At 39.7% G+C, this 26,417-nt stretch overlaps 1 protein-coding gene across 14 annotated transcripts in view; it reads left to right on the top strand.

Annotated features, from left to right (window-relative positions):
- LOC130931667 (xaa-Pro aminopeptidase 3-like) overlaps positions 1–26,417 on the top strand; it is a 97,250-nt gene that overhangs the window by 7,295 nt on the left and 63,538 nt on the right. For 5 of the 14 annotated variants that reach the window (XM_057860616.1, XM_057860612.1, XM_057860619.1 and 2 more), the window contains exon 1: positions 22,406–24,189. In XM_057860616.1, the coding sequence (XP_057716599.1) occupies positions 24,096–24,189 (94 nt within the window). In that variant the 5' untranslated portion in view covers positions 22,406–24,095. Of the gene's footprint in view, positions 1–4,139; positions 4,325–4,463; positions 4,527–7,455; positions 7,570–7,637; positions 7,724–7,802; positions 7,987–8,450; positions 8,572–9,759; positions 9,923–22,345; positions 24,190–26,417 lie in introns of those variants that run through there. The other 9 variants (XM_057860615.1, XM_057860614.1, XM_057860613.1 and 6 more) reach the window with 5 other exon arrangements.

The following is a 26,417-nucleotide window of genomic DNA, read 5'->3' as shown; positions in this document are numbered from 1 at the left end:
GTTTGGTAAAAAAAATGGTTTCAATTGCTCTTTAAGTCTCCTTTGGCAGAGGGTTCACTTAATCATTTTTCACCCCTCTGTCATTGTTTACATGCCATTTTCATTAAAATATGAAAACCTATAAATGTTTGGATGCTTTTAGTTAAAGCAGACACTGTTTTTACATGTGTGTGATTTTGACAAAGATCAGATCACATTTGATGGGGATTTTATGCAGAAATGTGAGAAATTCCAAAAGGTTTAGATACTTTTTCATACCACTGTACACTGTTGAAAACAGCCAACAATTACATCTCAGATGTGACTTGTGAAAAAAAAAATCACTGCTTTCACTCAAAAACATAATAATCTTTTTCTTTTTGAATATGATCTTATTTCTTACCTAAAAATGTCATTAGGCTTGATAACACACATCACATAAAAGTAAGTGGTTTTCCAATGGGTTTCAATTGAATATCCATTTGTTCTAGTAAAGTTTTAAGTCTGAATTTTAAGTCTGATAGGATTTCGAGTTTTGCAGTGTTCAAAATTAATGTATGATACCTGCTATATTGTAGCACATTAGGCCCCACTGCTACTTGGTGTTTTATCCATCTATGACTACCGAGCTAAAATTGACAGTTAGATTTCTATTTTTATTTTACACCCTCATCTCTCTACAGCGCTGTGTTTTTACAGATTAAATAAAGCCTGTGAGAAAAACACATTAGCCACGCATCGACAGTAGTCATAATTAATAGAAACCTCTGCAGGGCTAATTTTACATTATGTGCGCTATGTTAACTTAATTTGACCTTGTCCCAAGTATTCCTCTCATGCTCTCGGAGTAAATGTGGTGCCTTCGGTGGCGTGGGAACTAGGCAGGCAGACCGCATGGTGGAGCTCGGTCCAGGTTTCGGGGGCGGCCATTGGTCGCGGCGTCCAGCCGGGGGTGCAGAAGTGTCATTGGGGCAGCGGGTAGCCAGGGCCGGGCTGGGGTAGTGTTAGGCAAGCGCTGTCTTACAGTGAATACATGAAACAGTGTTCGCCTTGGTCTCCAGCTTTAAATGCTCCCACACTTTTGACAATTTCTGCTTTTTCTTCGTGCCGTTCTCTTCGCTTTCGTCGGTTTCTTTGTCGTCACCTCTATATTCATGCGTGTTTGAAATCAAATAGATTCGTCGCCTCTCCCTTCTACCTTTATGAACGTGACATTAGAGCTTTGTGCCGCATTAAAAGTAGTTCGGGCGAAACGTCATGTTTGGAACTGGCAAAATTAAACGATTCCTCGAGGGTCGAAAAAATGCCTTGATCAATTTTTAAAATGGAGTTACTCAAATTATTTGAGTAGTTTTAGCTCTAATATATACTATACTATACTACAATGTACATCATATATGCATATATATATATATATAGTGGGGAGAACAAGTATTTGATACACTGTCAATGGGAAAACCCATTGGCAGTGTATCAAATACTGTGTATGTGTATGTATATATATTAGGGCTGTCAAACGATTAAAATTTTTAATCGAGTTAATTACAGCTTAAAAATTAATTAATCGTAATTAATCCCAATTAATCGCAATTCAAACCATCTATAAAATATGCCATATTTTTCTGTATATTATATATATATTCTGTAAAGTAATTTGTTGGAATGGAAAGATAAGATGGATATATACATTCAACATACGGTACATAAGGACTGTAGTGGGCATTTCACTCTACTGTCATTTAAATCTGTCTATGCTGTCCTCACTCCGAAGCGTCTACTTTTTCCAAAGCTAGACGGCTAGTGAACGACGAATCAGACTTCTTCCTTTTTCATCTGATTTATTAATAAAATGGCCTCAAACCACTGTCCTCTTTAGACCGTAGTGAAACTACAAAAAAAGTACACAAGCATTGCATTAGCAACAACGTTAGCTTAGCACGCTATACAGGTTCACTAAACATAAACAAAAACCGTCTCATACAAAAAATATAACATTTTGCTTTCTAACATAATACAGTGGTACCTCTACATACGATCGCTTCGACACACGAACTTTTCGACATCCGACGTAAAATTTGACTCGCCATTTGTTTCTACATCCAACGACATGCTCGAAATACGACGACAATGGCAGCACCGCAGACGAATGCATGGCGGATTTTCTTGTGTGACAAATCAACACAGGTTTCAGAAAAGGTTGGTACAGGTGGTGAAACAAGGAAAAAGTTGACGCTTACCTTCTAAATGAAGATGCAAATGACAGAAAAATATGAGCGTAGGGTGGGCATCCGTGAAATGGCTCAACAATACATCTCCACGGTCCTCCTCCGACCATCGTTCGCCAGTCTTTATAAGTTAAGCTGACAATTCTTATTGTGGTAACATCTCCAGAGAACTCGCCAGCTTCGCCACGTTTTCATCATTTCTTTCACAACTTATTCAACACAAAACGCCTGCTGTCTGCCGCAATTGACGATGTTCTCAAGAAAGCATTGAAAGCGAAAGTAAACTTTCACCCGCTCCCCTCCCTCTTTGTCACGTCAGCGCCGCGGTGCCTTCAGGTACAGAAAAAAACGTCCGCCTTATTAGAACCCGTTTCGTTACACTATTACAGGAATTATTATTATTATTATATTATTAATCCGATTTTTATTTATTATTTATTTGTTTTGCTATATGTAATTGCCATTTGTAATAGTACCAGCAGTATTTTTTAAGGATTTAGTGCAGGTTTTTGGGCTGTGGAACGAATTAATGGAATTATAATGTATTCCTATGGGAAAATCCTGCTCGACATACGACCATTTCGACTTACAAACAAGCTCCTGAAACGGATTAACTTCGTATGTAGAGGTACCACTGTATGTACATTCTTTACAACAACCATACTTACGGACAAATCTTGTCCAAGGATCATATAAGCACAGCATTACAACGTAGGCGTCAGCCCGAGACGTCGCGCAGCCATATTGAACTGGCAAGAAAGCAATAAACCATGTCACAAAGCGACCACAAGAGTTCGCTGTTAGACAGCACAAAAAACCTTGCTGTAAAACTTACCAAAAGGCAGAATACTGTCTGGGCGGGAGATGTGCGTTAATTGCGTCAAATATTTTAACGTGATTAATTTAAAAAATTAATTACCGCGCGTTAACGCGATAATTTTGACAGCCCTAATATATATATATATATATATATATATATATATATATATATATATATATATATTGTTATTGTTATTATTTCATTGGATACTCCTGTCCTTCGACTTTAAGTCTACTAAATGAAAAAGAGGGGAAAAAAACAAAAACAAACTGACAAAAATACTTAAACCAATAGACAACTAACTAAACTAAACCAATTCAGAGTTTGGTCATTAACAGTAATTTTCATTATACACAACAATTGGACACATACAGACTCACAAAGCCGTTTCCAAGTTGTTCGAAATGTGTGGGTAACATAAAATCTTCAGAACCTCCCTGATCATGCATACTTTCCCGAATCTTAATAAGGTTTTGTATAATACATGGCAGTAGTTTGTTAGATGCTTTAAATAGCATTATACGTGTAGAATAGTTAACAAGATTTTTTAATAGTTTTGAGTGAGCAAACAGATGTTGAGCGTGATCAAGAAATCCAACCTTATGTATGATCCGTATCGCTCGTTTCTGCAATATGACTAATGGATAAATGTTGGATATATAACTGGTATTTTGTACCTGTTTTTCCTGGGGTTGTCAAAAGTATTGATATGGAAATGTATCCGGATAAGATATTTAAATGCAGAAGTATTGCTGCTGTTGTCATTTATTTGTTTTTGCACAGCCACAGGTCACCAGAAATTTGTTGTCATGGGGTAAATTAGATTTTTCGCTGTTGTTGATAGTCATGGAGGATTTTTTTTTTGTTTTTGTTAACTCATTGACTGCCAGTGACGGCGCTAGACGCCAAGTTCATTTGAAATGGGAGGGTTGGCAGCGAATGAGTTGAACTCATTCGCTGCCAACCCTCCCATTTCAAATGAACTTGGCGTCTAACAGTGATAAACTAATTCATAGAGTTGAATTTAGTTTTATCATGACAACAATAGTTAACAATTTAATACCTTACAAAATGAACCATTTCACCACTACTTTTCTACTGTTGTCTTACTTCAGGCTCTACACTATGGTATGATAGTTCTCAACCATCCCACCCTCGACTCCACCAAGCACATGTCGGTCCCGTCCTGGCGACAGGGCCAGTACCGCGCCCGTTAAGTCCACTCATTCATTCACTCAGGGCTCTCAAAAGCTCATCAGAAGTGGCCCTCATGCAGGAAGCAGGTCGCATCACAGCGCAGGTGGGTTTTCAATTCACGTAAAGGCTGCATACTGTACTTTTTAAAATCGTTCTTTTAACAATGAGTCACTGTACTCTCTCTATTGTTCAGCTTTTTATTCAATTTTTAATCATTGACTCCTATCCAACTTGTTTTTCAGGGTTTTCGGAGGACAATGGCTCTATCGCATGGTGACGTAGATGAGGCTGTGCTCTTTGCTAAGGCATATTTACAAGTTTTTCCATTTCTTTTAACTCAAATTTTAATTCTGATGAGTCTAAAACCCCTAAAGCATGTGGCTATGTATGAGTATTGCAAGACAGGTCAATATTTGATCTCATTGAACTAAGAAAATATTGTAAATAGACTAGAAAATGCAATTTTGGGAGAAATTATGTGGGGATGCTTTGCTCACCCAAATGGTCACTACCTATTAATTTCAGGGCATTTCAGGTCAGTTCACTCCCCTCCCAATCAATCAAAACGAATTGGACGTCTCATGCCGCCAATGGCACTGAAATACGAGCATTCATTGCCAGTCCTTCCAGTTTAAATGAATTGGATGTCTAACGTTGTCAATGGTCGCCAATGAGTTAATTTTTGGTCAAATCTTTATTAATTTTATGACACTTACGGGTCGCTTCTTGTACATTGTGGATAAGTTGCTGTTGATTTCAGGGCATTCCTGTCACTTCCTGTTCGTTGGTCACTTCTTCTAGATTATGGGGCTTTTCCGGGTCACTTCCTGTTAATATCAGGCAAGGGCATAGGTTTGCATTGGGACGGTAGGGACATAACACTACCGACTTTTCAGGATGCTTAAATTGTCTCCACCAAATTTTAAGCAACCTTTTTTGTATTATATCTAATGGGTTCTGTTATGTACAGTAGGTAATTTAGATTCTTCCTTTATGTTGTAAGGATAGAATTGACCCTACCATTATTAAGTGAATTATTTTCATTATGTTCAGACTTACATTTACCCATTTTCACTTATTAAGTGAATTATTTTCATTATGTTCAGACTTACATTTACCCATTTTCACTTGCTGAATGTGCCGGTCCATTTTTTAAATTAATTTTTTTACCTGAAACGCAAGTTTGATTGGCTGATGATGTGACCCCCCCCCCCCCCCACTCCCAAACACACAGACACGCACACACACACAGCCCAGACAAAAATACAACATGTTGACAACATGCCGCCTCCTCTGCCCCCTTCGAAGAGGAGGGATATTACAAGGTTTTTTTTTCGGCCAGCAGCAAGTACTATAATTAGTAATGTAAAAGACGTCAATGTTGTGGAGGTAGGAAACACACCACTAACTTTGCTACTGAAAGTCTGACCTGCATCAGAGTGAGCATAACATTAATCTGTGTGAATATGCTAATCTGCAAAACCCGACTAGGAATCTGCTTAAAGAGAAATGTTCTCCTGTATATGTTTTCTACTGTTAACGTTATAAAGTATTTTCAGTTATATTTAATTCATTAATTTAGACATTGTTGAGTGTTCTTAAGACAAAAGTTTATCTTTTTGCATTCCTGTACAGTTAAGAGATTATTAACAAGTTTTTATTTATTGTGTATATTAATATACACTGCTGGCCAAAAGAATTGGCACCCCTGCAAATCTGTCGGATAATGTTCAATTTCTCCCAGAAAATAATTGCAAAAATGGTCCCCACAGTCAAACATGGCTGAGGTTCCCTGATGTTTTGGGCTTGCTTTGCTGCCTCTGGCTCTGGACTGCTTGACCGTATGCATGGCATTATGAGGTGTGAAGACGACCAACACATTTTGCAGCATAGTGTAGGGCCCTGTGTGAGAAAGCTGGGTCTCCCTCAGTGGTCATGTGTCTTCCAGCAGGACAATGACCCAAAACACACTTCAAAAAGCACTAGAAAATGGTTTGAGAGAAAGCACTGGAGACTTCTAAAGTGGCCAGCAATGAGTCCAGACCTGAATCCCAGAGAACAGCTGTGGAGAGATCTGAAAATGGCAGTTTGGAGAAGGCCCCCTTCAAATATCAGAGACCTGGAGCAGTTGGCCAAAGAAGAATGGTCTAAAATTCCAGCAGAGCATTGTAAGAAACTCATTGATGGATACCGGAATTGGATGTTCGCAGTTATTTTGTTTAGGTTGTGCTACCAAGTATTAGGCTTAGGGTGCCTATACTTTTGTCCGGCCCATTTTTGGAGTTTTGTGTAAAAGGATAATGATTTTTTTTCCCATTCTCTTTTGTGTTTTTTCTTTGCAAGCAAAATAAATGAAGATATCCCTACCAAAGCATTTGTAATTGCAATCATTTTCTGGGAGAAATTGAGCATTATCTGACACAATTGCAGGGGTGCCAATACTTTTGGCCAGCAGTGTAATATAAGTTCAACTCTTGCAATTTAAATTTGCCAATAAAATCCAGACATCTGTTCTGGAAGTTTTCAAAATGTTTCTTTCGTAGTTTTTGAAAACAATGGTTTGAATCAAACGGTGTATCATCTGAACCAATACACATGAAAGTTAGCATAAGTCAATTTAATTAGGTTCATATTTGTGAGAAATGTGGCCCTGACCTCCGTTCACCCAATCTGTTTTAATAATGTCCCGTCCCCAGCAAAAAGTGTACATGCAGGTTATGCTGTAATATCGTCCCTGCCATGTTGAGACCAAACTTACGCCCTTGTTATCAGGTCACCTTTTTCCCCACTGGAAAGGAGTGGTGCTTTAACTTTTGTGTGACTTGATTTCCTCAATTTCTTAACGTGAAACTATGTGAATTGAATTAAAAAAATGTAGGACGTCACACATTTTGAAATTTTAAATCTTACTTCCATTGGAAATGAATGGGGCTTTTTTTTTGTCTAAAAACGCATTTTTGCTGCAACAGTAAATGTTTGGAGCAAAATCGAAAGAGACCCTGCGTCACGTCAATTTTTGAATGTTTCCAGCATGGAACAATGAGAGTTGTTCAAAGTGCGTTGGCTAAGTGGCGTGCCGAAAAAGTGCACAGGGGGGAAAAAAAATAAGGAACATTACATATAGGGACCTTTGCTCAGCAAGCACCCCTACAGTAACCAGTTACTACTTCCTGTTTAATCAAGTGTTTTTCCGAGCATTACTTCAGTATGTAACATCTATCATTTGAATTGCAGTTTGATTTTGAGAACCGCATTCATGGTGCTAATTTCCTGGCCTATCCGCCCGTGGTTGCAGGAGGGAATCGTGCCAATACTCTGCACTACATTAACAACAACCAAATAATTAAGGTAACAGTAGAAACTAGCTGTGCAGAAACTGTTAACAAATGCGTCAAACATTCATGATTCTTCATTAGGATGGTGAAATGGTGCTTCTGGACGGCGGTTGCGAATATTTTGGTTATGTCAGTGACGTGACTCGAACATGGCCAGTAAATGGGAAGTAAGTGGGTTATCCAAACAACAACATTATCCTGATCTTGGTGTTTCATTCTGACATGCTTTATTTTGCCACATGCCAGATTTCGCGCTCCCCAGGCGGAACTTTATGAAGCTGTCCTGGAGGTCCAGCTCTCCTGTTTATCTCTTTGCTCCCCAGGTGTCAGTCTTGATCACATTTACAGTACCATGCTAGCGCTTTTGGCAAGACAGCTCAACCGTCTCGGCATCATCAAGGCTGGGAGTAGCGATGCTGATTTACTAAAGGTACTGAAGCCTTTCAAAATGTCATTTTTAATGTATAGTCAAATCAGTTGTGCTACTATTTCGGAAATTTAAAGTATTCAAATGATTACAAGGATAAAGGTTATTGTGTGCCTGCTCAGTGAAAATCTAGTCATTCATTTATATAGACCTTCTTGGGATTGCATTTGCATGATGTGTGTCCTTTGTGTTATGGTTTCTTGCTTCATCATTTAATCTTTTCTCTGCGTTCATATGCTGTATCTCTGAGAATCTTACCCATCTTTTTAATGCATAAATGAAATATTTCAATATTTCCTGATTCCCACTCTTACAAATTGGATGATTCATTTTGGTTCTACCGTCATCATGATTAATCTGTCAATGGTATTTCAGTTTGTTGCAGAGAATAACAATAAGTTGCCATCATAAGTTTGCCATCATAAGTTGTTTTTTTTTTTTGTTTTTTTTTAACTCATGCTTCCCAGGCTGCAAGGCGGTACTGCCCCCATCATGTTGGACATTACTTGGGCATGGATGTCCATGACACTCCAGAATTGTCGCGGTCACAACCTTTACAGCCTGGAATGACCATCACAATAGAACCAGGTAAAAGCAGGACCAAAAAAAGAATCCTCCTTTTTTTTAGGGGGGAGGAGGCAGTTGTAACTTAACCAAATATTGTACTTTATCAGCAATTTCATCATGTATGTTGTAATACTGAAAATGTTAGTTTATAAAAGGCAGTGATGCATCAGTACCGATGCAGCACTAAAATGACATCATCGGTATCAGGGAGTACTAAAAAAACAACACACTGATGCTGTGCAATATGTATTCCTCGAGATGGCTGCCAGCTTCGCACATCATCGTAACTTGGGGGGTGCTTGTCGCCCTTCCCAAGACGATAATAGACGTCCAGTTGTTTATGGTGCTAAATCTAGGCCAAAAGTATTGTAATCTGTAAAAAAGAAACCACTGAAGAAAAAAAAAGGAAACAATGTTTAATTTTTTTTTCGTGAATCTTTCAAAAGCTGAACCCCCCCCCCCCCTTTTTTTTTTTTGATAGTTGTGTGGCGTCCAATCATCCTTTTGCTGTGGATTTAAATGAGTTTATCACTAGTAAACATTCAATTCAGTTGAAGTTGGACGGTTGGCAGCGAATGAACTAAAACACCGAATGAACTTTTGTTCATTTGTTGCCAGCCCTCACAGTTCAAATGGATTGGACATCTAGCGCTATCAATGGCAACCAACATGCTAAGCTGGCTGACCAAGCAATGATAGTAATTACTTTACATTCAAGTGAGTGTGCAGTAATTTAGTATTACAAGAATTTTTTTTTTTCCCCCCTAAAAAAAAAAAAAAGAGTATCGGTACAGTACCAGCCAGCATTGGCGATGTCACACATTCAGGTTTTCGGAATTGGTATCACGAGCTGAAAAAATGGTAGCTGCCGGGCATCTTGGGTTGGGCGACCAGTGTTTGATAACTACAGTAGATCTCAAAAAGTACATATTGCACAGCGTCGGCACATTATTTCTTTGTACTCACTGATACTGATGACTTCATTTTGGTGTCTACAACACTACCTGTCAGTAGCTTCTGGTAACTCATGTTTTTCTAGCATCTACTTAATAAAACAAATTTAAATTTCAATTTTTGTGGGTGAAATAGGTCATTATCAAAAGCACTGAAAGTTGATCTTGAATCTTTACCTTTACTCTTTACACTTAACTGAATTATCTTGAAGTACTGTACCTTTTATTTTTATTTATTGTGTTTCTCTTACTACAGGGTTGTATATTAGTGAGGAAAATGAGCAGGCTCCCGAACATTTCCGCGGCATGGGTATCAGGATTGAGGATGACGTGCTGATTCGGGATCAGGGAGGTCCATTGATTCTATCTTCTGACGCTCCAAAGACCATTGCTGATGTAGAGTTGGCCTGTGCCCAGAGGTAGGGCAGAGAGAGATTTCCGTGATAGAAGGCAGTCATTGTTCGCTACTTTTATACTTTTCAGATATATCTGTTGTAGGCCTGAACGATATATTGTTTGAACATCATCATCGCAATGTGCGGATGTGCAATACTCAGCATCGCAAGGACATGTGATTTTTTTTTTAACACGCAAACTTGTTTTTCTGCTTCATGCTCGCATATCGCCACAGCCTTTTACCCTCCCTCCTGCTACGCACCAGTGCAGCTGGTGTTTTGTACTTAAAGTTAACGATGATTGACAGGTTTGTAGCTTTGATCTGGCCTGAGAGAAAACTGTAGCTCTACGATCAAAGGCACAAATGTGTTAATCACTGTTAAAGAGTATTACAACACCTAGGGAAATGATAATATTCCATCATTGATCCGTAAACGCATGCCTTTTGGATTCATCTCATGCCACTTCGTGTAATTACACACATCGCAACACCAAGAAAATGATAGAAATTTGGATCGATTGTCAAGCTAAAACGACCGGTGCCCGAGATCCAGGAAATGTAGCATATTGTGTGCGTGACGTCACAACTAGGAAACACCCGGCTCAGTGCTTATTACTGAATGGTGGCGATGATGGCGGACAATTTTGTTTCTAGTTGCAGCGACGAATCTGACGTAATGAACGTTCTTCTAATGGTGACGAGGAGAGTTATGAACCTTTCTTTGGTGTTTTGGTTATCAATTTGAGCCCAAACGAAAGCCATTGCAGCCTAATGAAACGATCATTGAGGGGAGCAATCACACTGATGAAACACCGGCAACAGATCGTGTGGGGAAACACCGAATGGTTTGTTTTGCATTTCTTTTTGTGAAGCTGATACACCGTGACCGCAAAATAAAGTAATGTATAGAATAATTATCATTTATTGTGCTATCATAGGTTTTCGCTCTGCTAACAGACACAAATATGAATGAGATTAGAGGATTTGTTGTATATATTTTACGAGCGATAATTTATACATGTTTCCAGTCCTATATCCAATGCATGATATGTTTTTTACTATAAAAGAGTACTCACTGGCCATTTCGAGCTTGGCTGCTCCCCTCCTTTGCTTAGCATGGAGTGGTGGGGTGGTCTCATCAGTGCCAGTCATCGTGCTCTTTCTTGATATCTCGGGACATTTAGGTGGCTGCGCCTGTATGGTGGGCACCGCACCTGCTTTCAGCAGCAATTTCTTAGCAAAACCTGATTTCATTTGTCCATAGTTCGAATAGCTTTCAGGTGTAAAATGCGCACCACACAAAACCATGCCGGAGGCTGGGTCAGCAAAATTAGCCCTCTTTGCACGGACGAACTTTACTCATTGTCTGCGTAGTCTAGCTCTTTTTCTCGCGTTCGGGAACTCATGGGTACTACATTGCGACAAATGGCTATTTGTACACCACATAGCATGACAGGTTTGAACCATTTTAGCGATTTTTTTTTGATAAAACACAAACGCAACTCTCGTCGATAAACAACGATGGCACCTGCCTCGACCTTTTGTTTCCTAGCTGTGACGTCAAAGCCCCATTCGGCTGTTTCCGGAATACTTTCGGAAATCATCGTAATTTTCGATCTATTTTCGATAATTGCTCATGAATGTGATTAATTTTTTTGTTAACTTTATTAATATTTGTTATCTTGCCACATAACTGTTCTATTGCTATCTCACAGCTCCTTAGTATTATAATTCTCTTTAAAGTTGTTACACACTAACGGCAGCCCAGTCAGATTTGTGCTGTGTCAACTCATTCACTGTTTAAGTGAGAGGCTGTTCTCAGCAGTGTGAGCATCAAAGCGTGAGTGAATTTGAGTGGACTCACTCAATGAAGAATTTAATAAAGACAAAGATTATTCTATGTTGTTTAAAAGTACTTCACATTATGAAGGCGGTGGGACAGTGGTTAGCATGTCCACCTCACAGTTCTTGGATCGTGGGTTCAATCCCGGCTCCGCTGTGGAGTTTTATGTTCTTCCCGTTCCTGCGTAGGTTTTCTCTAGGCTCCCGCCACATCCCAAAAAAACATGCATGGTATGCGGATTGAACAGTCCAAATTGTTCTTAGGTGTGAGTGTGTGCATGAATGGCTGTGTGTCTATATCAGTGTTTTTCAACCTGATGGTCTCTCACGGCACACTAATGTGCCGTGAGAGACCATCAGGTGTGCTGCGAGAAATTATCCAATATCACTTTTATTTAAAAAAAAATATATATAATTCATAACATTATTAGGGTGGCCTCTGACGGTATTTTGAAGGACACTCAACCATGTTAACAGCACGCGAATGTTCTTAGGCGGAGTTGCAGTAGGAAGGAAGGAGTAGGTGGAAGGTTCTCGGTCGTGTGCAGGTGAACGAGTTATTGCTCGTGTCGCGTTCAAGAACTGCTCGGATTTATAGCCATCAGCCAACTTACTGTCCACGACAATATGTTGGAATAAAACGCAGAGGTAGGATTGACGGTCATCATATATGGATGAAATGGAAAGGATACTTTCGTGTATATCGACACTTGACGAGTCTAATCAAATGATGTAAAGTAGACGTGCTGGGGTCCACTTTATCGTGGACAGCAAGGTGGCTGATGGATATAATTCCGAGCAAGCTCGCTCGCCCGCACGCGACTGAGAACCTTCCGTGTGACGCACCCTGAATTCGTGGTGGCTGTCATGGATAAGTTTTTAAAAGGGCAATTTTGAAATCCAAACTGACTGAAATTCTAACCCAGCTTAAGGCCCTAGTATAAATTATGGTAAAAAATAAAGCGGAGAGCTCGAAGGCAAGGCAATACAGTGAAAGCTGTTTCGTTCGGATGTATTTTCACTCGGGACAAGACGAAACCTACTCCATTATGTTTCATGTTCCATCAAATATCATACTGAGTAAGTATAAATATATTGATAATTTATATTATAATTAAATAGTGTGTGTACAGAAAGTAATTTTGGAACATTTTAAGTTGGTGGTGAGCCGTAGGATTTTTTTCCAATGTAAAAACGTGCCGTGACTCAGAAAAGGTTGGAAAAACTGGTCAATATGTGCCCTGCGACTGGCTGGCATCCTGTTCAGAGGGTACCCCGCCTTCTGCATGGATTTAGCTGTGATAGGATCCACCCACCCTGCGACCCTCGTGAGGATAAGCCGTTGAGAAGATGAATGAGTGAATGCATTATATGAATGTTATGGAGAGTGATTAAAAGTTTGGCGTTTAAGGTGATGCAAAGAAAATTGTGGGTGTGCCTACATTTTGTGCTGGTGCGCCTTAAGAAAAAAGTTATATATATCACAATGTTAATGTTTTTTCCAATATCGTTCAGGCCTATCCCAAACAGAGCTATTCAAGTTCCCTGTTGAAAATTATTCTAGTTTTAATTTGGCAGTATATCGCAAACCCCCCAAAGATCGCAATGATGGTTTTTCCAATATCGGTCAAGCCTAATCTGTTATGATACAGTGTGGCACTCTTGAGAGTTCATGCATTCATAACATGCTGATCAGTTTTAAAGAAAAATATCAAGTATGACATAGGTTAGACAAAAAAAAACACAAAAACAAGATTTAGGATTCTAACAATTTATCGATCTGGATCAATATTTATGGAATTACCGTATTGGCCCGAATATAAGACGGTGTTTTTTGCATTAAAGTAAGAATGAAAACCTGGGGGACGTCTTACAACTGCGGCCTAAAAAAAAAAAAAAAAAAAAAAAAACTGCGGCCTAGACATATACCCATTCACGACGCTGGATGGCGCCAGTCATCAATGAATCGAATGCTGAACTTCAGTTACAGTTAGACTTCACTTTGATAATTAATGGTTATTGCAATTTTGTTTTATCACAATATTTTTTTCTTATTTATATTTCAAAAACCACAAGCCATTCATTTATGAATTTGATTGCACTTTAGTTTACATATTTAAATGTTAAATGTTTAAATGTTCAGATATTAAGTTTTGAATGCGAAATTAAATGCCTTTTCTCTCAAATATATTGTTATAATCATTTGTTTCAGATGTATTGTAATTATTTTCTGTATAAAAATTTGGTGTTCAAAAAGTCTTTTTTCAAACTTGAGTCTTGAAAAAGAGGGGGTCGTCTTATAATCGGGGTCGTCTTATATTCGGGCCAATACGGTATTAGGCAACAATCCAATAAGGCCGATCGAAACGCAAAACACTGATCAACTTTGTCATCTTTGAGATATGCACTTTTGTGAAAAAGACTGGTCTTAATTCAAATGTCCAAATTTTTATGCAACAAAATTGTCCAAAACTTCAAAATGAATTTGTATTTTTTATTGGTTTAGGTCAGTGGGTGCAGGTTTTCATTCCAACAGATCGAGCATAGACATTTTAACCAATTAAGTTTCTGCTAAAACAAGCAGCACCGGATAATCAACTCATTGCACTTGTAAGATGCCCTCTTTTTCAGGTAGAGTGAAAACCTGTACCCTTTGTTGAACTGGTTTGCGATCCCTGGTTTAGTTGAAATGCATCTGATTCTATTACGGGTACATGTCGTATTAAATCTAATCAAGGCCCTTGAATTGGACCAAATTGAAATGCAATCATGGCAGACTTTTTAATATTAGCAAATGTCGTATTGTTATCCAAAGAATCAATATATCATATCATCATGAAATTAATGCTTTACACCCCTAATTTATATACACATCCAGTCTAAATGCTCATGACACTCTAGTGTTTATGATTTGGAATCTTATTGCATTGTTATGGTACTGTCAGTGTGTGAAACCCGACACTGAACCTTGAATTCAAGCCTCAAAATGTTAATTAGAGTATTTTGACATGTACATGTCTACACATGAATTCTGCAGTGTATTAACTATACACAAACACACCTGTCAAAGAATTGCACAGTTATTACATTAAATGCCGAATGTGAAGGTGTTCTGTGCTGCTGGATAATCCTGTATCCTACAAAGGCCTGCAAGGATGAACCATTTCCATGTCAGTGTAATGAGTATGTACAGTATTTTTTCTGACCTATTTTTAAAAGAAAATTATCTGTATATATTTATTCTAAAAACACTGCTCCGGGTCTTTCAAATAATAAATTTGTTTGACTCACTTGATCTTTAATATGACGTGACACTGTTGCTCCTAAGCATAGTTTATGATGTTGAATTAGTCCACAGATATACAGTCATCCCTCCCAAAAGAAATCTCTCCACAGAGTGCAGACTCCACGATACCAAAATAAAGGATATTTTAGCTAAAAAATGCAATAGAAATAACTTTGGCTCTAACATTGTATTGGCTGGTGTCTTTTTGATGTGTCACATTTCATTTGTCTGGTTTGTATGGGAGGACCTAGCAACGCATTTCCATTACAGCACTTAAGCAATTTTCGGCTAAAATGTTTCTACAGATTCCACAAATTTGATATCGCGTTTCGTCCTAGTTTGTCGAAACTGTCGTTAGCCAAAGCAGCCACAGCAGACATTGGTGCTGCCATTTTATCTTTCCATTTCACGTGACAATTAATTAAAAAATCAGAACACAACTTGCTACTGCTTCTTACACTGCTGGCCAAAAGTATTGGCACCGCTGCAGTGCTGTCAGATAATGATTAATTTCCCCCAGAAAATGATTGCAATTACAAATGCTTTGGTACAGTAGTAATATCTTCGTTTATTTTGCTTGCAATGACAAAACACAGAAGAGAATGAACAAGAAATCATTACCATTTTACACAAAACTCCAAAAATGGGTAGCACAACCATTAGACGAAATAACTGCAAACAACTGCTTCCGGTTTCCATCAGTGAGTTTCTTACAATGCTCTGCTGGAATTTTAGACCATTCTTCTTTGGCCAACTGCTCCAGGTCTCTAAGATTTGAAGGGTGTCTTCTCCAAACTTCCATTTTCAGATCTCTCCACGTGTGTTCTATGGGATTCCGGTTTGTACTAATTGCTGGTCTCCAGTGCTTTCTCTTAAACAATCTTCTTGTGCATTTCGAAGTGTGTTTTGGGTCACTGTCCTGCTGGAAGACCCATGACCTCTGGGGGAGACCCAGCTTTCTCACACTGGGCACTACAGTATGCTGCAAAATTTGTTGGTAGTCTTCAGACTTCATAATGCCATGCACACAGTCAAGCAGTCCAGTGCCAGAGGTAGCAAAGAAACCCCAAAACATCAGGGAACCTGTGCCATGTTTGACTGTGGGGACCGTGATGGCAATCATGTTCTGGGAGAAATTGAGCATTATCCGACAGAATTGCAGGGGTGCCAATACTTTTGACCAGCAGTGTATATTAATATACACAATAAATAAAAACTTGTTAATAATCTCTTAACTGTCCAGGAATGCAAAAAGATAAACTTTTGTCTTAAGACCACTCAACATTGTCTGTCTAAATCAGACATGACCAAAGTCCGGCCCGGGGACAGTGTTCTTTTCTTTGAAGGCCTGTTTTTTGTCCTGTAAACTCTATGTAGATACCTGTTCCAAAAAGCTCTACTTTTGTCCCATCTGACCAGAGAACATTCTTCCAAAACGTTTTTGGCTTTCTCAGGCAAGTTTTGGCAAACTCCAGCCTGGCTTTTTTATGTTTCTGGGTCAGAAGTGGGTTCTTCCTGGGTATCCTATGATAGAGTCCCTTTTCATTCAGACGCCAACGGATAGTACGGGCTGACACTGTTGTACCCTTGGACTAAAGGACAGCTTGAACTGGTTTGTTAGTCGAGTTCCTTTATCCACCATCCGCACAATCTTTCGTTGAAATTTCTCGTCAATTTTTCATTTCCGTCCACATCTAGGGAGGTTAGCCACAGTGCCATGGGCTTTACATTTGTTGATGACACTGCACACAGTAGACGCAGGAACATTCAGGTCTTTGCAGTTGGACTTGTAGCCTTGAGATTGTCCATGCTGGACACAGGACTGAGGTTGAGTCAACTTTAATCCATTTTAACTGGCTGCAAGTTTGATTTAGTTATTGCCACCACCTGTTATGTGCCACAGGTAAGTAACAGATGCTCTTAATTACACAAATTAGAGAAACATCACATGATTTTTCAAAGGGTGCCAATACTTTTGTCTGGCTCATTTTTGGAATTTTATGTAAAATGATAAAGATTTAATTTTTTTATTCCATTCTCTTTTTTTTTTTTTTTTTGTTTTTTTATTGCAAGCAAAATTGATGAGGATATTACCACCAAAGCATTTGCAATTGCAATTTTTCTGGGAGAAATTGCGCATTATCTGACAGAATTGCAGGGGTGCCAATACTTTTAGCCAGCAGTGTATGTGATTTAATGATAAAGTTGAGAACTGGCAGCAAAGTGGTTGAATGTGAAACTTCTGCTTAGACTCAACAGGCTAAATATATATAAGTTTAATATACGCAAGGTGAAACTCAGATGGGGAAAGAACAACATTCCAATACTACATTCCTAAATAAGTACTTTTGTTTGTTTTTTTTGGGTGTATGTACCAGAAAATTGAACTCGAGTCACACGAACTCTGACTCGACTCGACTTGAGTCTCAAATTTGATGACTCACAACTCGAATCGGACTTGAAGAATAAAAACGCAGACTCTTTAGCTGGGAACGTCCGAGACTCGATTCGTGAGGAAATAACTCGACAATGAACTTGAGAGGCAATGACTCGATACTCGACAAGCTGACTCGAAAAACTTGGATCGTAGATTGGTTCCCACCACAGCCACCCATACTGATCTGCTTGGAACACCTTAACGCTGGTTTAGTCCCTGTATTCTATACTGCAGTGTTTTTTGTTTGTTTGTTTGTGTTTTTACATTAATGGCTTGATTTCTAAGTAATTTAAAACTCGCCACTGACACCATGTGATGTATTACAATCACTACCTTACGTAGTTATACACTGTGGAAGAACGTCAGGGAGCCCGTGTGACATCACTGCTCAACAATGGCGAGCTACTACTTTATTTTGATTGAAAACTTTACAAATTTTATTAAAACGAAAACATTAAGAGAAAGAGTGTTTGTATAATGTAAACATGATAAGAGTAATACACACCTGCTTTTTATGGAAAATAATTCAATTATTTTTGTTCTGACGGTAATAATTTTGAGCTGTGGCAGTGGGTTTACACTCACCTAAATTACTGCATTTATTTTAATTTTATTTAGAGTATTTCAGTTATCTTTTTTTTTATTTAATTTAACATTATACTTATGTTCCAATTTGCTAATATGTTTTGAAAAATAAAAATCCTGTTCAAGGGATTTTTTTAACCCAGATATCTCAAAGTAATACATTTAAGAGCTGTAATTGCAATACCCTGGTAACTCATTTGCTCCCAAAGACGTATAAATATGTCTTCTACGTTTTTTTTTATTTTACAAGAGACATCTCTGGGTTCTGATTCAATTTAGCTCCAAAGCTCAAAACTGAAAATCCATTTTAAAGTAATAAAAGTGGCCACTGGAGGGCAGTAGCGCATTTGGTAAGACCCGCACCCCGATTCAATGGCAACGGATGGCTGGGCCGCACGGCCGGGGCGCCGGCGGAAGATGAACGAATGGCGTCCAGGATGCCAGGCGGCGGACGACCGAGCAAAACAACCTAGAGGACGCCCGGGATACCAGGCATTGGACGACCGAGCACAACGACCGGGACCACCAGTGCAGTGGACGATATCATTGAGTCCATGCTGCTCACCGAGCAGACCCTGCAGAGAAAAAAAAAATCCATCTTTATGAGACGGGCGGCGATGAGGAAAAAGTTTACCCGGCTGTCGCGGCCACAATAGCATCATCTCTCAGTTAGTTATGTGTAAATAAATTGTTACTTTGCTATCAAAAGCTCTATTTGTATGTGTATGTTATTTTGTAAAAGGAAAACATTACTCAGATGTTTGGGATGTAACTAAAGCCAAAAAAAAAACTGTTAAAGTCAGTTATGTTTGAAATGTATGCTTTCACAAAAAGCTCAATTTCTCTGTTTTTTCATCAGAAATTGGAAAATTGCTCAAACTAAGCTATTTTCTAATGCTGATTTCTAAAGAATGGAAAAATATATGAACTTACTTTTTTCCTGCTCAAAGAAAAGAGTCTAATCTTTCTTTTGGTGGGTTCCATGTTTATATAGCAATAGAACAGAATTTTCTGTGGGCCTTGCAAAATCAGTCAAAATCCAGTCAAACGGCTGGGAGCGAAGAGGGTTGCACCGGTGAAAATGGCTGGGAGTGAATGAGTTACGGATATCGTACTGTCGGAATCTCATACCGACACATGCCTAATTCAGAACGTGAAAAGAAAACAAAAGTAACGTGTAACACAGGCGGCAATTTGAAACGTAGTGTAGTAAAAAGTACAGCTACAGTGGGGCAAACAAATATTTAGTCAACCACCAACTGTGCAAGTTCTCCTACTTGAAAAAATTAGAGAAGCCTGTAATTGTCAACATGGGTAAACCTCAACCATGAGAGACTGAATGTGGGGGAAAAAAACAGAAAATCACATTTTTTGATTTTAAAGAATTTATTTCCAAATTAGAGTGGAAAATAAGTATTTGGTCACCTACAAACAAGCAAGATTTGTGGCTGTCAAAGAGGTCTTTCTTCTTCTAACGAGGTCTAATGAGGCTCCACTCGTTACCTGTATTAATGGCACCAGTTTTAACTCATTATCGGTATAAAAGACACCTGTCCACAACCTCAGTCAGTCACACTCCAAACTCCACTATGGCCAAGACCAAAGAGCTGTCGAAGGACACCAGAGATAAAATTGTAGACCTGCACCAGCCTGGGAAGACTGAATTTGCAATAGGTAAAACGCTTGATGTAAAGAAATCAACTGTGGGAGTAATTATTAGAAAATGGAAAACATACAAGACCACTGATAATCTCCCTCGATCTGGGGCTCCATGCAAGATTTCCCGGTGGCGTCAAAATGATAACAAGAACGATGAGCAAAAATCCCAGAACCACACGGGGGACCTAGTGAATGACCTACAGAGAGCTGGGACCACAGTAACAAAGGCTAGTATCAGTAACACAATGCGCCGCCAGGGACTCAAATCCTGCACTGCCAGACGTGTCCCCCTGCTGAAGAAAGTACACGTCCAGGCCCGTCTGCGGTTCGCTAGAGAGCATTTGGATGATCCAGCAGAGGACTGGGAGAATGTGTTATTGTCAGATGAAACCAAAACAGAACTTTTTGGTAGAAACACAGGTTCTCGTTTTTGGAGGAGAAAGCATACTGAATTGCATCTGAAGAACACCATACCCACTGTGAAGCATGGGGGTGGAAACATCATGCTTTGGGGCTGTTTTTCTGCAAAGGGACCAGGACGACTGATCTGTGTAAAGGAAAGAATGAATGGGGCCATGTATCGAGAGATTTCGAGTGAAAATCTCCTTCCATCAGCAAGGGCATTGACGATGAGACGTGGCTGGGTCTTTCAGCATGATAGTGATCCCAAACACACAGCCAGGGCAACAAAGGAGTGGGTTCGTAAGAAGTATTTCAAGGTCCTGGAATTGGCCGAGCCAGTCTCCAGATCTCAACCTTATAGAAAATCTGTGGCGGGAGTTGAAAATCCGTGTTGCCCAACGACAGCCCCAAAACATCACTGCTCTAGAGGAGATCTGCATGGAGGAATGGGCCAATATACCAGCAACAGTGTGTGAAAAGCTTGTTAAGAGTTACAGATAACGTTTGGCCTCCGTTATTGCCAACAAAGGGTACATAACAAAGTATTGAGATGAACTTTTGGTATTGGCCAAATACTTATTTTCCACCATGATTTGCAAATAATTTCTTTGAAAATCAAACAATGTGATTTTCATTTTTTTTTTCCCAATGTTTACCCATGTTGACAATTACAGGCCTCTAATATTTTCAAGTGGGAGAATTTGCACAATTAGTGGTTGACTAAATACTTATTTGCCCCACTGTACGTGCTGTAAAATGTAGTGAAGTAAAAGTATAAAGTACCACTTCATATTTGTAGTAATGTAAAGTACAGATACACAAAAATGTACTTAAGTACAGTAATGAACTACCATAGACTTCATACAAGGGTGTAGGTTTGGTCTCAACATTGATAGGGACGATGTAACAGCATAACCTGCATGTAAAAATTTTATTGGGGACGGGACATTAATAAAACCAAACAGATTGGGTGATAGGGTGAATTTCTCATGAATATGAACCTAATGAATTGATAGGCTAAATGATCAATGCGAAATACATCTGTATTGACTTATACTTTCATATGTATTGGGTCAGGTAATACACAGTTTGATTCAAACCTTTGTTTTCAAAAACTACTAAAGAAAGTATGAAAACTTCCAGAATAAATGTTGGATTTAATTAGCAAAATTATATTTCAATATCTGAACATAACTCAAATTATATTAAAATACACAATAAATACAAACTTAAACATTAAAAATAAACATTTGTCTTAAAACCAATCAACATTGTTGAGAAATTAATGTAACATATATACAGTATATAAATGTATAAATTAAATATAACTGAAAAAACTATGAATAATATAAAAATGAAAATTGGGAGAAATGGCTAATCCTTGGTTCACTACATTTCCCACAGTTTAACATTAAAAGTAGAAAACACAAGAGGACACTTCTCTCTAAGCAGCTTCCTACTCAGGTTTTGCAGGTTAGCAAATTCACACAGTATAATGTTGTGCTAACGCTGATACAGGTCGGACTTTCGGTAGCGAAATTAGTGGTGTGTTTCCCACCTCCACAACATTGACGTCTTTTGTACAGTACTTACAGTGGTTGCAGCTGCTGGCCAAAAAAACCCTCTAATATCCCTCCTCTTCGAAGGGGGTGGAGGAGGCAGCATGGGGCTGTGAGGGCGTGTGTGTATGGGAGGGGCGTGTCAAATCATCAGCCAATCAAAAGTGCATTTGAGGGGAAAACTGACTGGCACACTCAGCAGTGAATAGAGGTAAATGTAAGTGGACATAATAAAAATAATTCACTTAATAATGGTAGGGTCAATTCAATCCTTACAACGTATGGGGAGAAAATCTAAATTACCATTATAACCGAAACCCTTATATAATGCAAATAAGGTTGCTTAATAGTTAGTGGTGACAATTTGAGCATCCTGAAAAGTTGATAGTGTCATGTCCCTACCGTCCCTATGCAAACCTACGCCCTTGACTTCATAATATATATTATGAGGTCTATGGAACTACTTTTACTTCGTTGCAATCCACCACTGGTATTTGTTTTGATTCATTGAAATTTCCTTTAGATTGTTGCCGACATGACCCACATTGAGTTGTCCACGAGTGTGGACGCCAGGTCTTTATGAATTCAAATTTGTTTTAAATCACCAAAAGTGTTCAACACGTCCATTTTTTTGCTGCTTGTGTATAACTTTAAAACGCCACCGTCCCTTGACAGATGAGCGTCGATCGAACGTTTCCGGAGATTTCCGAACACATCCGAAGACTTCCTCCCACCATCCTCCCCTTCACGCCTAATGTTGCCGTACCTCCATCCCTCCCCCCGCATCAGAGGAGTAGAAACAACAAGCCGCCATTTTGTTTGTGCGGACTGACCGTCCGAGCGGAGGAGATAACCGAAGGAAGGAGTGACTCCGGCGACCAGAGACAGCCGCTCCGAGAACCGCCGGCTGGAATTCAACCTAGCCAAATCCCGTCCGTGTTCTAAGAGGAAAAAAGACGTCACCGGGAAAGAAAAGGCGGCTGTGGCGAGCTAGCGGGAGTCGGTGATATATATACATTCATAAACGAGAAGGAAGGAAATACTCCGGGAAAAAAAAAATCCACGGAAGGGGGTGTTTCGCCGAGACGCGGAAGACTGCTACATATCATAAACGTGCGAGGGAATTTACGGGAAAAAAGGTGCAAGATAAACATGAAAAACAAGAATGCGTGCGTCGCTGAGGAAGGAAAGAGCCCACATAGACAATTATATAAATAAATTGCTGCCGGGCAGGAGGGAGAGGTGGAAAGAACAGGTTTAAAGAGAGGACAAATATTCAGGATCTTCGCGAAGGGGGAGCATTCTCCATCACAAAGAGTCAACGAGGGGTTATAAGCCCCTATTATTTTCATTCATGGGCAGATGTGGACCTTTCTGCTTGTGAAATAGCCATAATTTTCTCAGCGAGTCACTGTTTGTCAGATTATTTAAAAAAAAAATCTCTCTTCATCTTCTGGTGGACAAGCAAAGACATCACCGAGAGAAGTGAGTGGCAATTTTGCTCTCAAGCGTTTTGACGTGAAGATGCTCATCTTGGAGCGCGAGATAAGTGATCGTGCGTAAAAATCAAACTCGGCTAATTGGATCAATCTGACTGGCCGCTGGTTGGCAATTAGCACCTCGGTTTGCTCTCCGGAATTGTGCTATAGCTACGAATAAAGTCTACTTCGGAATCGTTTGTGATTTTTAAACAACTTTCTCTGGTGTCGCTACCTCGCCTGCATGCTGCAAGAGGCACGATCGCGCCGAGGGGTTGCGATCAGCAGATGTGCAATATGAGCCCGTTCTCGCGGACCCAGTGCCTTGCTTGAGCTTAGCACTCAAGTGCGTAGATGAGCACACGGATAACAATTTTAGTCTTTTCAGAGCAGAGGTTCGTCTACGTTCTTGTCCAATTCTCCCTCCACCAGTTGATTGCCTTTTGGGATTTGGACCTCTGTGGCGATGTACGTCCAGCTGATTCTCGTAGCGTCGCATGAGAAAAGCACCGGCCGCAGGAGTTGATTCCCACCGGACTCCACACCGGAGCGTTTCAGGCCCGATCTACCGGATTTCTCCGCCGGCTATGGCGGATAAGAGCGAGCAAGCGACGGAGGACGGATCGTGGGACAATTGTTGTGTCGCAGCCGAGGCTACATGAGGTTGTCAGCGGGCCGCACGTCGACTCCACCTTCCCACCTCCTTCTGTTCAAATCTGTGAAGAAACAAACTCTCCGCCAGGGGAGGGGGGCTGATCTCCGCACACAGGACTAAACCGAGACGGAAAGCCGTGGAACACTTCAACATAGCCGTCTTCTCCCCTCCCGTTCCCCGAGCGGTGGGGGGACGATCAAAAGAAATTCGGACTTGAAGGCGCAAATAAGGAAAAACATTTGCCCTCCGTGGATCTAAAACTTTTTTTCATTTCTAAATTTGTCCTAAAAATATGGCCGATAATGTCCTGGACTCCGGCCCGCCTTCAGCCAAGAGGCCAAAGCTGGCCTCTCCAGCTCTCTCTGTGTCTGCAAGTGATGGAAACGGTATGTATATTACTATAATTTCGTATCCATTTTGTTTACGGGGACATAACTTGGGAGTGTGCGTGTTAGTTACTCATTTTGCAATCCCTGCCTACTTGCACGAATTGGTCTGACGCTAACGTGCTTTAACAACTTGTCCGATGTTCATTCGTCGTTTTGGGGTTAAAATGTGTTTCTAGAAAGCCAACTTAAAGAAGAATTGGCGGCACGAGCAACTTTCTCCGAGTGATGTTTTGGAGCGTTAGCATCTGTGCGCTAACTAAGCTAGCGACTCAAAAGATCCTCCTCCAAACAATGGGAGAGTCGATTCACTCCACTCGCCGATAAAGTTCACTTTCTACTATTAAAGTGAACAAAACAGACGGGGGTTATCGTGTGTACGGTGAATGTCGCTTTCGCTTAGGAAAGAGCGCTGAAAGACTTTTTAAATATCCTTTGAGAGAAAGTGACGCTACAAGAATGGGCTAGCTTGAAGGAAAAAAAAAAAAAACTACGGCAGCCACCGGCTCATCTGCATTGGTTAGCCAGAGAGCTAAACGCATCGGCGAACCGATTCGATCACAATTTCCTTAGCGTCAATCACAGTTGGTTGTGTTTTGAGGAAGATATGTGATCGTATGCTGAATGAGCTCAAAGTGTTGTGAGCAGCGAACATAGACTGGATTAGTGAACAATTGTCGTAAAGCAGCTAACCATTGTTCGACACTTGATTGAAGTTGTGTAAAGCGTAGAAATCCGACAGGAAACATCGTCCGCTGACGTTTTTTTAAAATACGGTACTAGTTCTAAAGGAATCAACGAGCACTTGAAAATGTCTCCTCTTAGGTCTTAAGGCCAAGTGGTTTTCACTTTTGTTTTATCGACAATGCCCCTCTGCTGCTCCGTCCATTGTCTGCCCGAGCACTGACAATGCTCCGCTGCTTCACAAATAATCGATGCCCACTTTTGTAAACCACTTGGTTTTCCTCTTAATTTAACTGTGCGATGAGACATTCTGAAGAAAAAAGGAGCAAAGAGACTATAAACTGCGGTTTGACTGTTCATCTTAAAACTAGAGAAGTACAGGCTACTTTGGGGGAGGCGGGGACAACAGTAGTAGAGCACAAGTGTTTCAAAAATTCATTAGATAGGACCCATTCTCTGAGTTTATTTTAACCTACAATGCTCTGTTGTCGTGAATTTGTGATATTCCACATCTAAGCAGCCTCAATGCATTTTTACAATCCTTTGCTAATTACATAAATTCATTATTTCTATTCTATATATGAGTATGGCAAGATAAGTCAATATTTTATCTCATTGAACCATGAAAATATTGTAAATAGACTATAAAATGCAGTTTTTGGAGAAATTCTTTCGGAGATGTTTCGCTCACCCAATGGGCGCTTCCTGTAGAGTTTCAGTCCCTCCCTATTAATTTCAGGGCATTTCAGGTCAGTTCTTTGTTAAACCATTGGCTGCCAATGTTCATTAGCCCCTCCTCAGTCAAAATGAATTGGACGTCTAATGCCGTCAATGACACTGAAATATGAGCATTCATAGCCAGTCCTTCTAGTTTAAATGAATTGGATTAGCCCTGGGCGATATGACAAAAATTGTTATCATGATAAAGATTTTCTTATCAGTCGATATCGATAATTATGATCATCAGCACCTCTTTTTTTCTCTCAAATTTGAAGTCTGATTTATGCCTCTGAGTGAAAGTTGACAAAACAAGATGCTGCTTTAACCAAAGGTAAATGGAGAGTACATGTAATCCCCGGGTTACGAATCAGTTCTGTTCCTATGCTGGCAACGTAACCCAAATTCCCAAGTAGGTCGGAATTATCCCTTTAAGTACCTTAAGATACCACCTCAATTTCCAAATAACTATCTAAAAACATGTATTATACGTCATTGTACTGTCCTCGTCAAGATGTTGGAGCCAAGTCCCTGCTAGACAGCAAACTAAGCACTGAAATGACGACGTCAGATGTCAGTGTGGTTTGCTGACTTTTTTCAGCTGCTCATGATATCAACATTTGATGAATGACACTAAAATAAAAAAAGATACAAATCAGTTTCACCTTCAACAACAGCAATTCAAATTTGCGGTTATAACTAGTTGCTGATTCAGCAATAACAATCTACACAAACGGTTAGCATGTATCTATTAGCGTCCGCACATTGTAAAAAAACAATCAATAAAGTCTCTCCAAGTATTCAACCACAATTGAAAACGCATAATA

The sequence above is a fragment of the Corythoichthys intestinalis genome, chromosome 16 (assembly GCF_030265065.1).
Source record: "Corythoichthys intestinalis isolate RoL2023-P3 chromosome 16, ASM3026506v1, whole genome shotgun sequence".
Lineage (NCBI taxonomy): Eukaryota > Metazoa > Chordata > Actinopteri > Syngnathiformes > Syngnathidae > Corythoichthys > Corythoichthys intestinalis.
The sequence above is the reverse complement of the archived record's forward strand: the minus strand, read 5'-3'. Positions and strand labels throughout refer to the sequence as shown.